The 17,277-nt window shown below is 42.1% G+C and overlaps 1 protein-coding gene across 1 annotated transcript in view; it reads left to right on the forward strand.

Moving 5' to 3' along the window:
- The window catches only part of bmpr1aa (bone morphogenetic protein receptor, type IAa), a 172,872-nt gene that overhangs the window by 124,043 nt on the left and 31,552 nt on the right, over nt 1-17,277 (forward strand). Inside the window, 3 exon segments of the mRNA XM_085970268.1 lie at nt 2,079-2,198; nt 2,201-2,216; nt 9,450-9,552. Of these exon segments, the coding sequence (XP_085826394.1) occupies nt 2,079-2,198; nt 2,201-2,216; nt 9,450-9,552 (239 nt within the window).

Below are 17,277 nucleotides of genomic sequence, written 5' to 3' on the forward strand. Positions count from 1 at the left end.
TCTTTTCTTTGATCTGTGCTGGTAACATCTTTCTACGTAACTAGAACCATCATATCTTACGAGTGCTAAGCTTTTAGCCACAAACTTGTACAGATACACAAATAAGCAAACCTTAACTTTGAAGTAGTTTAGTCATTTCAGTTTTTAGTGTTATTATTAGAATTCTAGAGGATTTTTCAACATATTCAGAAATTTAGTCAAATCACTGAATGCTGGATTAAAGAGATAAAGCAACCGATGCTTCATAAAAATAATTTAATAGCACAAAAGTGGTCACATTGTAGACCAGGAAGCCTCACAGAGGCCTGGACCTGTGTCAAACAGGTCTTGGAGCTTTAATGTGGCTGAATCTTTTTTTGATAGCTTCCCCATCTATTCCAGTTGGTTGACCTATGTCATATCTGTCCCTAGTTGGTCCAGTCCCATATCAGTAGGAATAATGGAAGCTTTCTTAAACTTCTCTGCAGTATCCCTAGTTAACTGCATCGCCAGGCAATCTGATCTCAACTAGTAGGAGATGCACAAAGCATTCAAGCTCCAGTTATTCCCTCCCTGTGAGGAAGCGGCTAACCTCTGCTTGACCGATCCTCATGGCAGGAACACTGATATTGGTAACTCACCAAAACAATCAATATACAATTTTCAAATCATCTCATTTCAATATGGGTGATGATTCATTACACGAAAAGTGAATACTGCCCTATTTCCGTGCTTGAAGAGATTTAGGAGTTGGTTCCTGCAAGACTGATTGATGTTTTAAAGTTTGCTCATCCAGTTACCATCCCCAAAATGGAGATGGATGTAGCCACATCACCTCCCATACCGTTGTAGATTTGAAAGGCCCAAGCTATCGTGATGTCTGATTAATTGGACCTTTTGCATCAAAATTCTAACCTTTTCTTTGTCCTGCAAGACATTTTTAAATAATCTACCAGTGCAATCAAAGAGCCCAAGAGGAAGTGATTATTCTAAAATAGTTCCGATTTAACAATGAAAGGAAGCAATTAGTTTGTGATTAACTTGTCCTATGTCCTGTCTCTCAATAGCCCAGAATGTTGAGACCACATATGTGTGGTTTTTAAACTTAATGCAATCATTTCAAGGACTTCAGAAAGCACGGCTCTGATATGTTCCTTTGAATAAGTGCATTTTATTAGTGTGTGTGTCTGGTGCGTGTGTATATAATATTTTGAAAGCTGCTTTGAAAACTTTGGAAAGTTAGTCATTGAAGTCTTAAACTTTCTTAAGCACGAGGATAATGTGCTTGTGTTTGGAAATTAGAGAAAGGCCTGATGCAATGGAAGCAATTGAACTTCCTTTATATTCTTGTCACTTGGCTTTTCTACATATTTGTTCTCTGGATGACACCAGTAGCATTTCTTGCCCATCCCTAATTGCCCCATGGGCATTAAGAGGCAAACACATAATGTGGGACTGAGTCACATAAGCCAGACCGCAAGAGAAGGCAGGTTCCAGTTTTGTTTTATTAAAACAGCAATCCAGCAACTTTCATGGTCATTTTCTCTGGTGTCAGCCCACAAATTACTGAATTCAATTTCCCAACTTGCCAAGGATTTGAACTCATGACCCCTGGGTTGCCAGTCCAGTTGCTGCCGAGGCTTATTTAGTGTATTGATACCAATGCATTATAGGAAAATGTGACGCCAACCTATACAATTTAATGTTGTCTTCCATGTTTCTTGTGAGCTTACCCTTAATTCATAACCTTGAGTTACTACACCTCTAGTGACAGACCTGTAACCACCAGTACTCGAGCCTAGGATATAAGTGGTAGTGTTATATAGGATGTAAGCAGCAATGAGCCTTTTGTTAATAACAACAACAGCTTCCATTTATTTAGCACCTTTTAACGTAGAAAAAATGTCCAATGCGAATAGTATGGGTTGCAACAGTGACGACTTTGTTAGTTTATGCCATGCCACCTTGCCACTGAAAGAAAAGCATGGCAGTAATTGTGGGGGCATCTATAAATAAAGTGTAAAATTGATGTGCTAACTGATTTAACTTTTACAATATTACAATACCCTAATAACTATTTTTATTCTTTCTCTATAAAGGTCAGAATCCTGACAGCATGCTTATGGGAACAGGCATGAAGGCAAATGGTGCCACAGTAGCACCTGAAGATGCAGAGCCAAGGCTTCACTGTTACTGTTCTGGTCACTGTGCGACCGAGGAAGGAACAATACATGCAAGTGAGTTACTGCACTGTCTGTCAGTTGTGGGAGAAAAGCCACAGTTTTCACAATGCAAAAGCTGTAAAGTGAGGCAGTACGAAAGATGTATTGTCATGAGCATTAATAAAATGGACAAGTGCATTGCTCCTATTAAACTTTTATAATTTTGTTTTATAATTGATGTTTAGCCAGGGCAATTAATGTTAAAATATTGCAGTCCACCAGGACTAAGTCCATTGCTACATATGTTTAGAAGTGTAGTTGGAATATCTACCCTCTGTTTATAGAGTAGTGAAAAGCTATGCAATGTTAACCAAGTGGGAAGAAAAGTGGAGCGATTACGCGTTAAGCTCATAGGTACGATCCTGGTAGCCACGCATTTTAATGATTGGTGTAGCTCTGGTCTGTGGTTCAGTTATCGCAGCTTTTACTGAACTGAAAATGCACTCCTGCTACCTCACAACCTTCAGTAAATGGTTTTAAATGTTTCTGTTGTTACTTGCCAGTTTTAGCCCTTTTTGTAGCACAGGTTTTTCAGTATGCTGTGATAGTGTCTTCTCTTATGGCAGTGAATTTCATTTAAGTAATGTCAAATGACGTTTATTATTTTAACTTAAAGCAGCAGCAAATCTAGTTTTAGATCCCTAACTTTTGTTTAATGTGCTTTTGTTTTGGTAGTTGCCTGCAGATAATGTTGAGACAGTGTTCCATATATAGCAGGCCAGCGACTGCATGTGTCATGGGGGTCACCTGGATGCTAACGCTGCTACACCTTTTAATTGTTTAGGTTTAGTAGAGAATGTTGTAGAGCAAAGGCTTAGTGTCTTGATTATATATCTCATCTTCATTCTACAACTCCTTAGTGTAACATATCCCACTTTCATTATAACATTGTGGTGTGGAGATGCCGGTGTTGGACTGGGGTGGACAAATGTAAGAAATCACACAACACCAGGTTATAGTCCAACAGCTTTATTTGAAATCACAAGCTTTCGGAGCGCTGCTCCTTCATCACCTGACGAAGGAGCAGCGCTCCGAAAGCTTGTGATTTCCAATAAAACTGTTGGACTATAACCTGGTGTTGTGTGACTTCTTACATTATAACATTGTGGCACACACCTTCTGTTCTTCTGATTCTGACCATCTTCCATTCCACCATTGGTGACAGAGCTTTCCGTTGTTGGAGCCCTAAAATCTGGTATTGTCTCGCTAAGTTGCCCTCCTTGCTACATCACTTATCACCTTTGAAATCCTCCTCAAAACCTTCCTGTTTAACCACGCCTTCCCTCACCTCCCCTATTTCTTCTACTCCTGCCCGTTGTCCATTCTCTGTTCTTCGGATGGTTACTATGTTAAAGGCACTACAGGAAACTCTTTGGTATCCGGCACCGATGGGACCAGGATGGTGCCGGTTGATTAAAAATTCCGGATGACGGAGAGGGTTATCTACCGAGGCTATTTTTAACAAACAAAAATTTTAAAAATCAAGAAATGTGCAGTATACAGTAATTGGACTGCCGACAGCGCCAAGAAGCCGAGTAGTGGCAGTTTGAAGAACTACCCCCACTGACTAACTCGGCCACCGCGGGAGACTCGGACTCGGCAACATTTCTGGTTATTGAGGTGTTGTTTTCGGAGTATGAATTTTGCTGGTTAATGGAGAATTCCGGATATTTAGGTGCCGTTTAAACGAGAGTTTCCTGTACCTAGATACAAGTTTTTGTTAAGTTTAACTGTTATAAGACTAGTGTACCTTTGCTTGCTAAAATTGTCGTTCTACTACCAAAAGCTGATGATCAAAATTCTCCTTTTAAATTATATATTTACAAACAGAAATAATGTCAAATAAATTCAGAAAATGGTTTAAATTGATAGTATCATTATTGAATATTGATGTCATGTTGGGCTTAAACTTAACCGTGGGCCATGAGATCACACGACCATGTCAATGTCCACAGGAGAAAAAAAACACCAAGCCGATTTTAAAAGGTTGCCAGACTGTCACCCCCTCTTGTCGATAGTCCCAGCACCCTCCATCATATTATAAAAATATCATATGTTCAAGTAAAAATAAGAGTGGATGCTTCATAGTTTTAAAATTAATTCCTTTCTATTGAAGCATTTACAGCATATTTTTGGTTCTTTCTCCCATTATTTATTTGCCTCAGAGATACAAGGCATTTTTCTGTCCTCTCATTTCTAGTTGGAATTAATTCCTTTATTTAAAATCTTTTTGGGAAATATTACTCTATCCCGAAACAACAACTTCCTTAATAGCATTTTTAAATAATCCGCAACGAAAACTCAGCAGTTGTGTCCAATGGTCCTTACCCCAGCCCACCTTTAGTCTGCAGCCATCTCTCCATAAATTCTCTGACTTTGCCTGACTTGTGGCGTGAAGGCAGGTTTTCTCCAATAATAATAATTTGTATTTAGTTGTATAGTTTTGATAATTCTATACAGCTGCACCAAATATAACATTTTGCATACCCCTGAGTTTTCAGTCCCGTTCTTGCTATGGTCAAGATTAAATCCAGTCAAAAAATGTAAATGAAACCACGCCACACTCCCTCCTGCTGTGTACTGCGCTATGGGTAATATAGGTCTGTCTGATTGATTGATTGTTCGTTTACTGGATCAGTTTACCTATGGCTGTGAGCCTATGGTGAGGAGTAGAACTGTGTATTTGTCCCACTGGCACTTAACGCAATGTCACATAAATAGCCTCACGATGTAGGCTGTTCAGGTGATTATACTAACATCCCAGTTACAGAATTTTTAGAGCTATGACATGCACATTTTGAAGCCGAGAGGGAGTATGCTTCACAATACTTGATGGTATGAGGTGTGGCTTACCTACTGAGCAGCGTAGGAGATGCTTACTTGCTTGGCATTTTACAACCATAATGAAACAGCTTTATGTTGCACTAAACTTGTTGCTTTGTAGTCATTTTTTGTTTCTACTAAAAAATTGAGGGGAAATGTCACAGAAGTTGGGACGGGATGAATACAAATGATGAATACAGTTGAATACTTGGATAGGTATATGGAAAAGCTTACACCTGAAAAAGGTGAAGTACGATTGTCTTATTGACATTTTTATTGCAGCTGTCAGTTTTTGAAATCTAATTTAAGTTCTTCAGCGGATTGAATCCTCCACATGCTGGTGGAGTTTTCTGCCCTGGGCCACACACTATGCTGAGAGGAGCGAACACACCGAGCTCTTTTGAGATGTGATGACACATTATGGGGCCTTGTACATGTGTTTTCCTCCCTGTCACAAGACATTATAAAAGTCAAAATCCTGCCACCTCCGCCCTCGCCCCCAGCAAGGGTTTTAGACTGCTTTCCACCTCTGGCACTGTCAATATCTCGAACTGCTTGACTGATTGATATCTCTTTTGTGACTATTTTGCATGACCATTAAATTGTTCTTTTAAGTAGATTTCTGTTTTTTTGTTATTTTCTTCATATTTACCTCTGTGTCCTTTCCAAAATGTCTTCTGCATGCATCAAATATCCTTGAAGGAGAGTCTTAAGTCTGGAACTTTCTCAACAGGGGCGGGGTGCCTCCGAGGCGGGCGGGAAACCTGGGAGGCCGGGTTTCCCACAGGCCCTGCCGACTTTAATGGCAGGGCCTGATTAGAATGTGAGGCCTCGGCATCCCGCCCGCAGCCAGCCAGATTGAGCGGCTGGCTAGCTGCGGGTGGGTAGGCATCAGATGCGAGGGGTCGGTCCAAGGTGGGGATCGGGGGGGGGGGGGGTCAGACGGGTATCGGGAGGGGGTTGGAGGATCGGCAGGGGCTCGGGGATCGGAAGGGGAGTTTGATCGGGGATCGGCAAGGGCTAGGTCAGGGATTGGAGTCGGCCAGGAATCGGGAGGGGGGGTCGAGGATCACGGGTGGGGCGGGGGGCTTCGGCCGGGGATCGGCAGGGGGCTAGAGAGGATTGGGGCCAGCCACCGGAGGATTGTGGCCAGCCTCAGCATCATCGGTGGCGTGGTGGGAGAGTGCCTGGGGAGGCAATCAAGGCTGCGAGGGGTGGGTTAGGTCGGGACCCTGGATCCAGGAGGTAGATATTAAGCCACTTGCCTCCTGGATGCAGTAGTCCCCACTTTGGTTTAACTGCTGGGTTTTACGAACCCGTCCACAGGTAGTTAAATTCAAAATGGAGGTGAAAAAAAGAGGCTTCCAGCATCATTATATTTAAATTAAGGTACCGCCCCCTGGGAACGGGTTGGCTGCTCACCCCCATCCCACCTCCGTTAAAACCGGAAGTGGGCGGGTTGGAGGTGCAATCGGGTCGGGAATTCCATTTTTAACAATTTAACTACCGCCATGCTCCAAACCCACCCGCTTTTTTTTTAAGGGGAAAATTCCGGCCTAATTTTCTCTGTGGCCGATAGGTATGATCTCTGTTAAAGTGCCTACCTGCGAGACATGACATAGTGAACTGTAATGTGTGCCTTAGCTTCTCTATGGGAACGCACACAGTCCAATTCAGCAAGATAATTCAAGGCTACAAAGATTTGTAGGGCTCACCTGGCTTCCAGCAGTAGTGACCCAATGCCTGTCAGTAACTGCTTTATTAGGCACCACTGAACTGTTGTGCTCTTCAAATCTTTGTCTCATGACCTCATCCTGCTTAAACACAAACCTTTGAAAACTAGCAGCTCTTAAGAGGAATCAGTGATCTGATTCTCCTGCAGACTGGCATTGGAGAATGCGACATTGAGAATGGAATCTTCTTCAACAACTATCTTTTCTGCCTTTTATATTGGGCCCACTTTCAGCACTGGCCCCATCCTCAGCTCTGTTCCGACACCTGACTCCAACCCCGCCCTGGTACCGATTCCAACTTCTATGCCAAGTCTGTCCTTTGTATCAATACAGCTCCCACTCCCCAAGTTCACCCAGCCAGCTTGCCTCTTAACTGTTGTATGGGGTAGTGATGTGGGGTTCCGTTCAGCACAATCCCATTGGTGCAGACCAAAGAACCGTATCAATGGCATTCGGTCCCAATTTAATTTCAAACTCTTAAGCCGTCAAAAGGAAATTCCATACATTACTAAACAATTTGAGAACACAACGCTGGGAGAGCTTCTTCGAGGGACACATTAGTTTCAAAGGGGAACTCCCTCACTTAGCTCTTCTGTATAGTCCATTCTCTCAGCTGGCATCTCTGTTTTATAGTTTCCAGCGTGTAAACATTCTCTTGCTACCAATTGAACTCAAGCATCTACTTGTACAGCTTCTACCTACCAGATCTTCATCTAGTTTACCTGCTACTACCCTAACCAATTCATCTTCATGGGCTAGAGATTTGTCTTCCTTTACTGATTTGTCTTCCCCTGAATAGTAACATAGTTTTATACCCCAACTGGTGGCAAGTGTGATGAATTTTAATGCTGCTCAGCCAGTATTGATTCCCCCTCCAGAAGTCACATCTCAAATTACATCCACTGGGAATCGGAATTAGAGTTGAGAGGAAAGGATGTTGTTGCAGTATCTTTCTGATCCAGTTCGACAGGACTAGAAGATAAGGAAGGATGCTGTTTGTTTTTATGCCAGGATTGTACAGAGTCCAGATGTATCCAGTACAGACACATCTCAATTGAGGATTGAGCCATTACTCCAAATAGACCAAGTTTGTCCTGCATCTTTCCTTGGGTGCTATCAACTGGAAACAGGAAGGGTGTGCAAAAGTTAGTCCTGGTGGCAGATAACTTCTATTGGGTCCATAGTGCCAGTAGAGCCTCCCTTGTTCTGCACCTCTTGAGCATTCATTGTGGTTGCTTCAGTACTGCAGAAATTCAGGAAGCAAATTCTATTCCTCCAGAGCATAAACTGAGATGCTTAGACTTGGGGGCATCAGATGTTTGCACAGGACACATCTCATTGAAAGTAGCCTTTCACTAGACTTACTGTGGTGATTTTTGCTACCAGAGAGCTTTTCAGCTGGAAGCCTTTGCTAAAGTCATCATGGAATACTTTAATGAACAAGTGGTGTGCTTGATTGAGGATCCAGTCAAATACGAAAACGGGTTGTCAAGTATCCTTATGTTGCCTGCTCCCCTGTACATCTGCTCCTAAGATTCTTGCCCCAAATGGTGCCTCATTTTCATTTAAATAAAAAAATTATCATTACTAATTTCTGTTCCACCCCCCTTTCTTCACCAGTCAGAATTTGATGCGTTTTCTTATTGCCAACCGTACAGAATCCCTCTGCAAACCTAGTCAACTATTTGCCTCCTACCGCTGCAGGACATTGGGCAAACTGATTACAAAATTGTGGTTTCCCAATGGCCTATAAGAATGCTTTTTGCACTGTTAACACTTTGCTTGCAGGCACTGTGAAAGCCATTCCACCCAATCCACAGTTACTTCTCGTACAGCTTTAAAGCAAGGTATTTGTTAAGCAGCTGCTTAATCACAACACCATAAAACACTTTTACCTGAGGCTTCACTGCCCAGTGAGTTTTATTGGCTGTAATTGCATCCTCTTCTCAAGGCCTCCCCTCCCTCTAGTCTTGTATGACTTTGATCGTCTCCAGTGATATGCAGAGACTGTGATCTTCCAAAGACAGTTTACCTACCATTGGTAGTCATCTTCTGGAAAGTATCTTTCAAGTACAGTATCAGGTGCCTTCTCAACCAGCTCCTTTGGCTTTGATGGTCATCAGCCCCATTATGGGCACTAGTGGGCAAAATAGATAGCAAGCAAGGGATAAGGGCTTTCCATTTTATAATATGTAGGGTGGGGGGAAAAAATACATGGATACAACCCCACACTGTGACATCATTACCTCTCAAAACATTGAGGTGATCTCTATGTATGCCGCTTTACCAGGAAAGCATGATCTGGTGTGGATCATTCCAGCCACATGAAGGATACCTCTTGGAGGAAGGTTCAACTGAAGAGAGGTAATCTCTTTGTGACATGCATGCGCATATGAAGGTTGACCTCCCAGTTCTCAGCCTGTGCATGCTTGACTTTCTTTCCTTCTCCCCATCTCCCACCACCCCCCCCCCCCCCAAAATACTTCTACATACTGAAGCTGTCATCCTTGTCCTCAGCATACATTTGGCTCTGATTCTCTAACTGTGTCTCCAGGCACATGGTATATGTCTATATTTTTCAATGTGTTCAATTAGTACCAAAAGCTAACTGATAAAACTGACACATCCACTTAATTTTGCTTACCTAAATATCACATCAAGTCTTACTAATTTATTTATTTTTATAATGCAGAACAAATGGAAACTGTTTTGCCATTATTGAAGAGGACGAAAATGGAGAAATTGGCTTCAGCTCTGGCTGCATGAGGTTAGAAGGAGCAGATTTCCAGTGCAAGGTAAGACCAACACTGTAAAGTAAGGATCTCAATCTCTACTATAGCATTGTATTATAATATGTACCACTCTTCATGAATAGCCAGCCTGATGACTCAATTATGGAACTATAGGCATATCTGCAAAAAAATAGTCCTGTATGCCTTATTGTTTTCAGTTTTACTTTTTTAAGTTAATGCAAGATTTAAAATGTTCTGACCTGCCCCATATTTTAGGGAACATGAATGTTTGTATTGAGTTGGCATAACCTAACACAGGTCACTATTTAGTCTCTTCATTGTTTTCTTTTGCATCGAGTCTGTTATCTACATTATGTCACTTTTTTACTTTTCACAGCACTTCCAATTGAAAAGCATACAGATTAGTCATAGAGTTAGAGTTATACAGCACAGAAAGAGGCCCTTCGGCCCATCGCGTCCGCGCCGGCCATCAAGCCTTATCTAATCTAATCCCATTTTCCAGCATTTAGTCCGTAGCCTTGTATGCTATGGCATTTCAAGTGCTCATCCAAATGCTCTTGAATGTTGTGAGGGTTCCTGCCTCTACCACCCTTATCCTCTAATTGGTTGTCTACACATCATCCACTGCACTCTGATCACTAAATTGGACTAATCCATTCTTGCCACCTCATCTTCTCTTCAAATCTATAAGCAAGGTTTTGTATTCTGGCACCCGAGGATAAGAAATTTACCAACTCATTAATGATGGAAGATGCTCAATTCATTGCTGGTCCTCTTTGTCAGTACTAAAGCTTTACTCCTGTAATTTGTTCAAGGTACAGAACGCCCAGCAGGACTAGACTGAGATCCTATGCAGCAAGCCACTTAAATATGATTCTCTCAGAAGCACACTTCCATAATTGGATATTTGTTTCTTCTGAATTGCACCTCCAAAATTGGTCAAAAACTACACTATGGTTCATCCAATCATACCTATGGAGTAACTTTGTCCTGGATACAGTCATTTGGACCTAAACAATTGGAAACCCATTTAAGCTACCCAGTGAAGATCCTCTGAAAAAGAGAAACGGTATAAACCCATTGTTTCAAAATGTGCCCCCCATCCTATATCCCTTCCTGTCCCTCACCCACTCATCCTCCCCTTCCCAAAATAAAAGCTCGATCCTGCGCAGAAGTACAGAATGTATCTCCCTATGGATTGCACTGTGAATTAACTATTCTAATAGTAGATGAAAACTGAGATGAAAAGCAAAAGTTAAAATTTCCTACAAAGTGCATATGATATGTATTGTACTAGGGAAGGACAGGCCTTTTATATAACTCAGACAACCTATCTATATTCTTCTCCCAGGTACTGTACAGCGGGCCTTCTTTATTTTTTAATTATACTTGGATATACTCTAGTTCATGTTTTTAAAACTTTTAGTTTTTGGTTTGCTAAATAGAAAGAAATCTTTGACTACTGTTAATCCAACACATTGTTCAGAAAGCTATCTAGCAGGTGAGTTCCATAACTGTATGAATTGTAATGGTTTGAGAGACTTCTATATTATCTTTATTTATGGCATATATACACGGTGAATCTGTTTTGGAAGAAGATTTGTTCTAGGTGTTAATTATACGTGGTCAAAGCATTAATAGATATGCAAGGTTTGAATGAGCTGTGAACATCTCATCTGTGAACAAAAATGATTCTTTGTGTTTTTGAACTTGATTGACAGCTCTTTGGAGTGGGAAATATACTGCAGACTTTTCTTTACCTTTAGTTCAGTTTAATTCCTGGAATTGACACTTGGGCCACGATATTTGTGAAGTGGGCGCAGTTTTGCGGTTGGGGCCTGCCGAATTTAATAGCAGGACCTGTTTACCATTTTTGGAATCCATTTCCCAGCCACAGCCAGGCAGATTGAGAGCTTAGTTGGCTGTCAGGTGGGTAGGCCCGCGGCACCAGGCCGCAGCCGGGGAGCGGAGAGGTCGGTGGGGACATCAATGGGGGGGTCTAGAGAGATTGTGGTTTCCCGGAAAGTTCATGGATTGGGGGGGGGTGGCCCAAAGAGATTGGGAGAGGAGGGGAGAAGATCGTGGAGGAGAGTGGGCAGGGGGTGTGGCGCGGGCAGTGGAGAGGACCATGGGGGGTGGGCATGGGAAGAGTGCAGGCTGGAGAGGACGTGGGTGGGGCGTGCAGGACGGAAATCGCAGGCCGGGGGAGACATGGTGGGGTGGAAGGGCAGGAAGGAGATTGTAGTCCGGGGACGACATGGGGTGGTGAGAAGATCACAGTCTGGGGAGGGCATCAGGGTGGGGGGCCCGATCGCTGAAGAGGTTAACAAGGTAGTTTGGTGGGCCGGGGCAAAGCACTCCTGCTCCTCCTGGCCCACAGGCAGCGCTGGAAAGGCACTTACCTGCTAGATCCTGCAGTACTCGTCTCCCTTCAGCTTCCGGATTTCCCGAGGCCCGGGAAATGTGGTCTCCAGTGCAGTAGTTGAGAGGTAATCATTAGTTCCATGGCACACTATCCCACTCAGTTCAGAGGAGACTCGGCCTGCTTATAGAAACTACTATTTTTGCTGTGAATTAAAGTTTAAAATGTTGTGAGAAAGCCCATAATTGGAATACCAACCTTTCACCAGACTGAATAGGGGATACTGATGATTAAACATTCATCTGAAATGTTCATTATTTGAAGTTACTAATGATATGTATTTCAGCAGAATTTTTTTTTAATGACATTGTTTATTTATTGGGGGGAAATCTCATTGGTATTTTCTGTAGGTCAAAATGAGTCTTGTATTGTAAAGAAAACACTGTAATAATATAAATCATGCCACAATTAACTGTGATGCGCTTTGTGTACTGTAATACATATGGGCCCAGAAATTCGGGTTGGGGGCTTCCCGCGGGTGCAAGCCCCCGACCTGCACTTACCTTGCGCGCCGGCCGTTGAGCTGTGGGCCCCCGTGGAATTCCGATCCTGGGCCTGCTCCAACTGCCGGCGCGCAGTGCTTGCGTATCCCAGGGGCGCAGTTAGTTCGATGCGCCCCCTGGGATCACGTGGGCCATGGAGAGCCAATCGGAGCAGGGAATGCTCCATTCATAAGACTGACAGGAAGTGCTGTCAAACTTAGAAATACTACGGGCCCCTTCTTACAAAACATCACTAAATCTTCAAATAATTTTTTTTTTAAATCACATTTTTTAAATAACTATAAATTAAATGAAATAACTATTTTAAACAATTTAAATTTTTGGAAAAAATAATTTTATTTTCTAACGGGGCTAAAAATAAACTTACCTTGCTTTAAAGTATTTAAAAATAATAAACCTGTGGAAAAAATGTTTTAATTTTAATTAATTCACCACTTACCTTGTAAAAAGCAGGCCTTACGCCTGCTTTTTACATTTCTAACTTCTGCAGGCTTACCTTCCTGGGAAAACCTGTTTTAAAAAAAAAAAAAAAAAAAAAAAAAAAATTTTAAACATGAAGTTCGATGCGCACGTGCAGCCTCCCCCGCGCACGCGTTCCACCTCTGAACCCCTGCTTTCAGGGGAACGGAAGTGCCGGTTTCCCACGCATGCGCAGTGCATGCAGGAAACCGGCACTTCCATTGGGCCTACGGGTGAGTACCCCGTGTGTACTCACCCGTGGAGACCCGAAGTTCTGGGCCATGGAGTTTGTGGTCCCCTGTTAAAAGTCTTGTATATTGTGATGCATATACGGTATGTAATTTCCCTATGATACTTGGTATCACTGTAGTGAGTCAGATGGTATAATAGTGCTGGAGTTTCAGAGGAGTCTGTCATCTATTTGCAATTTAACTTTTCAGCCTGAATTAAAATATGTTTAAAAACAGCAACACAGATATATCGCAGATGTTGTCACCTGAACCTTTCTGTTGTTTTGTAGCCAGCTCTCTGTTTTCTGTGTGATGCTTGCTCTGCTATTTACTACAATCCATGCAAGAGGGTTATAGCCCAGTAAAAGAGGTTTTTAATTTTTGTCTCGTCTCATACTATTAGAGCTTTAGCATCCTCATCTTGAAAAATAATATTGTGAATATTATTTTTAAGCAAGGTTACCATATAATGCGCAATCTGAAAGGAGATTTTGCCTAAAATAAGTGATTAAATATATGCATTTTGCCATCAAATTTTTCACAATTCGCTTTTCTTCAGTATCTGCACTAATCATCACATACGGAATTTGCTTACTATTGCGCACTATATTGCACACACTCAATGCACATGACATTCATAAAAATCTTGGAGGCTTGAATGAAGTCAAACCACCTCAGGTTCTACACCCATAACCATCTGTTTTCCATCTAATTCTATACATTATATTGCAGTATAATGTTGTGTGCTGCTGTATAAAGTAGTACCACACTGCTGTATACTGTGCAGCAAACGATTGTAGTTTGCTTAGTACGGACACTTTATTGCAGCACTGAGGGAGTGCTGTATTATTGGAGGCGCTGTATTTCAGAAGAGGAATTAAATTGAGGCCCCATCTGCCTGTTGAGGTGGAAGAACCCGGAGCACTATTTGAGAAAGAGGAGGGGGGTTGTGCAGGTGTCCTGGCTGACACTCGCCTCTGGGCCAGTGCCACCAAAAACAGTTTAACTGATCATTTATCTCATTTGCTGTTTGAAGGATCTTGCTGTGCACAAATTGACTGATGGGTTTGCCTTCATAACAACAGTAACTGCATTTCAGAATAATTCATTGCCATAATATAAATCCCAAGTTTGTTCTTCTCTCTGTGCTACACTGCTGTATAGTCTCTTCCCTCACCTGGTGCTGTTACAGCACTGCCATTCTATGCTCCATAGCACTTCTAAAATTATCACCTTTGTGTTGAGTCTTCCACATATGGACAGTTAAGTGTTCATTGGCACCTGTACAGCTGAATGGTAAATTACATTTTTGCATCTAGTTTGTGAGATGCCTCCTGCCTACCGTGCTAATAGTTGGATATTTTTGTTTCACCTTTTCAACAATTGATTGGAATGCCCAATGTACAAGTTCTTGGTCTCTTTAATTTTTCTTTGATACCTCATCAAGAAAATTGCCTCCCTGTGTCTTTACAATAACATCTCTCATTAGTCTTCAATTTTAATTTCTGTTTATAAGTATGATCTCTTTCCTTGCTCTGAGTCAACAGAGAATCTCCCAGGTCTTCATTCTTCATGACTACTAAGCTCAAACCTCAAGACCATCAAGGCTAATGTATTGGAGGATTTGCTTTTTATTGGATAGACCAGGAGTGTCCGAAACCTTTGTCTTTGTGGGCCGCTTGAGTGTTCACTATAAAGCCCCACAGAGCGTAAATTAAGTCCAAATAAATGCATCTATTAATTTGCATATATCTCAAATTCCGTTAATTGATAACAGATCTAGGTGTTCAGATGTAGGACTAATGACAGAAAAGAGCTGAGAAAAACTTTCGCAAACCTCAGGCTTGTGAAATTCTAACTGGAGTAACCAGTGGAGTGAGGAATATAAGTGCAAATAGGATTGAAGTGCTAGCGCTTCATGGACCAGACAGCTAGAGTTTATGAGCTGCACCTTTACTCTAGGCAGTAGTTTGGATGCCCCAAGGATTGACTTCTTGGTCTTCAATAAAAATACTTCGGTCACATTGAGTATCTACGAAATGTTTCCTCTAATGCTGGACTTGTTTAAACACTCCAGCAAGAAACTACTTTTAATCCCAGCACTCAAATAGAAGTTTTTGATGACTTCCTTTTAGCAACTTGAGTAAAGACGGCTTGGCTAACTCAAGTGGCTCAGCAAAGTGTGTAGAAATTTTCAATATTGAGAGACCACAGGATTCTACCAGCCCACTACTTGCCCTATACATGATTCTGTCCATTTGCATCACTACATCAGTTAGCTGAGATTCTTTAGTTTCTGGGAATCAGGTTTGCAGTGACAGGAATCTTTACATCATATGCACTTTTGATATACCAGGTGCTGGGCAGGTTTTTCATCATAAGAATATAGGAACGAGGAAAAGCCACCCAGTTTATTTTCCTCTCCCTGGCCACTGTCTGAGGCTGAATCAGACTGTTTGCAACTGTGGCACCCTATTTGATCCTGAGATGAGCTTCCAACCCCATATCCGCTCCAGCACCAACAACACCTACTTCCACCTCCGTAACACATGCCGTCTCCACCCCTGCCTCAGCTTATCCATGCCTTTATTACCTCTAGACTTGACTAATCCAATGCTGTCCTGGCTGGCTTCTCACCTTGCACCCTCCGTAAACTTGACCTTGTCTGAAACTCCCTATCCTAACTCGCACTGTCCTGTTCACCCATCATCCCTGTGCTCGCTGACCTACATTGGCTCAGGTCCGCCGGCAACGCCTTAAATTTAAAATTCTCATCCTTGTTTTCAAATCCCTCCATGGCCTCGCCCCTCCCTATCTCTGTAATCTCCTCCAGCCCTACAACCCTCCGAGATCTCTGTGCTCCTCCAATTCTGGATGTTCATTGCTCCACCATTGGTGGCTGCGCCCTCAGCTGCCTGTGCCCCGAGCTCTGGAATTCCCTCCCCAAGCCCCTCTACCTCTCTCACCTCCTTTGAGACGTTGCTTAAAACCTACCTCTTTGACCATCTGTCCTAATATCTCCTTATGAGGCTCTGTGTCAAATTTTGTTTGATAACGCTCATGTGAAGCACCTTGGGATGTTTTGCTACGATAAAGGCACTATATAAATGCAAGTTGTTGTTATCAGCCAAAGCCTCTTTCAGGATCCAATCTAACTATTTCACAGTTTTGTTTTCAATCTCTCCACAGCATACTGAAGTAGGAATTTGTCCAGTTTCCCTCTGAACATCAACTGAGTCAGTATTTACTGTTGACAGTCTGTATCCTAAATCAATAACTACAATCGTGAAGAAATTACTCATTATATTAAGTTATTCGAGGCACAAAAATGTAGGGTTAAAGTACAGACATAGTTCAAGTACAGTTTCTCACACTCCTCATCAAGGGAAGGGATCTGATTACGAGGGAATGGAACACTTTTCCACCTTTATGACTCATTTTCAACATCAAGCGTTGGCAGTTTTAAAACTCGATACTGTGTGCTTAGTGGGATGCAATCAGTTCCAGGTACCAAGCTAAAGAGAAATTGCTTCTCACTGTTCCTCTAAACACCTTGTAATTTTTCATTAGCCTGGTACTTAGAACTGATTGCATCCTATTGGAGTTTAGATCAGGAGGACCCTGCCTGCAAGCTGTGCAAAGGTTTAAGCCTCAAACTCTGTCCTTCAGAGAAATTGGAGTTACATTGGTAGGTGATGCTCACTTTCTGTTCAATTTCTTTTCATTAGTTTTTAAAAAGCACCAGCCACAGCTGAAAATCCCACCTTCTGGCAATGAAAACAGTAACTGACAGTAATTTATATTTTATTAAAATCATCATGTTAGTGTTACATCATTCTAAAATATGGGGTTATTTTGAATAAATACATTCATATAACTAATTTTTTTCAATTCACTTTTTCTTCATGACCTGCACAACATTACATTGGAACCCAGGCAACGGTAAGCAATTTTTTTCTACTCATAGTGGACCCACTTTTTTTTTAAAGGATACTGGGTGACACAGCGGGTTCGATACTGGCCTTTCATCTGTGGGAGCCAGTCTGATGGGATTAAAGTCTCCTCTGTCTGTAGGCTGTAAGAGTCCTACATGAAATAGGTATGGCCAATGCCAGTCCCAGTGGACATGGGCCCATAGCACTAAACTGCTGTT

Source organism: Somniosus microcephalus, chromosome 29 (genome assembly GCF_052327205.1).
Source record: "Somniosus microcephalus isolate GS21.2 chromosome 29, FLI_Smic_1.0, whole genome shotgun sequence".
Taxonomy (NCBI): domain Eukaryota; kingdom Metazoa; phylum Chordata; class Chondrichthyes; order Squaliformes; family Somniosidae; genus Somniosus; species Somniosus microcephalus.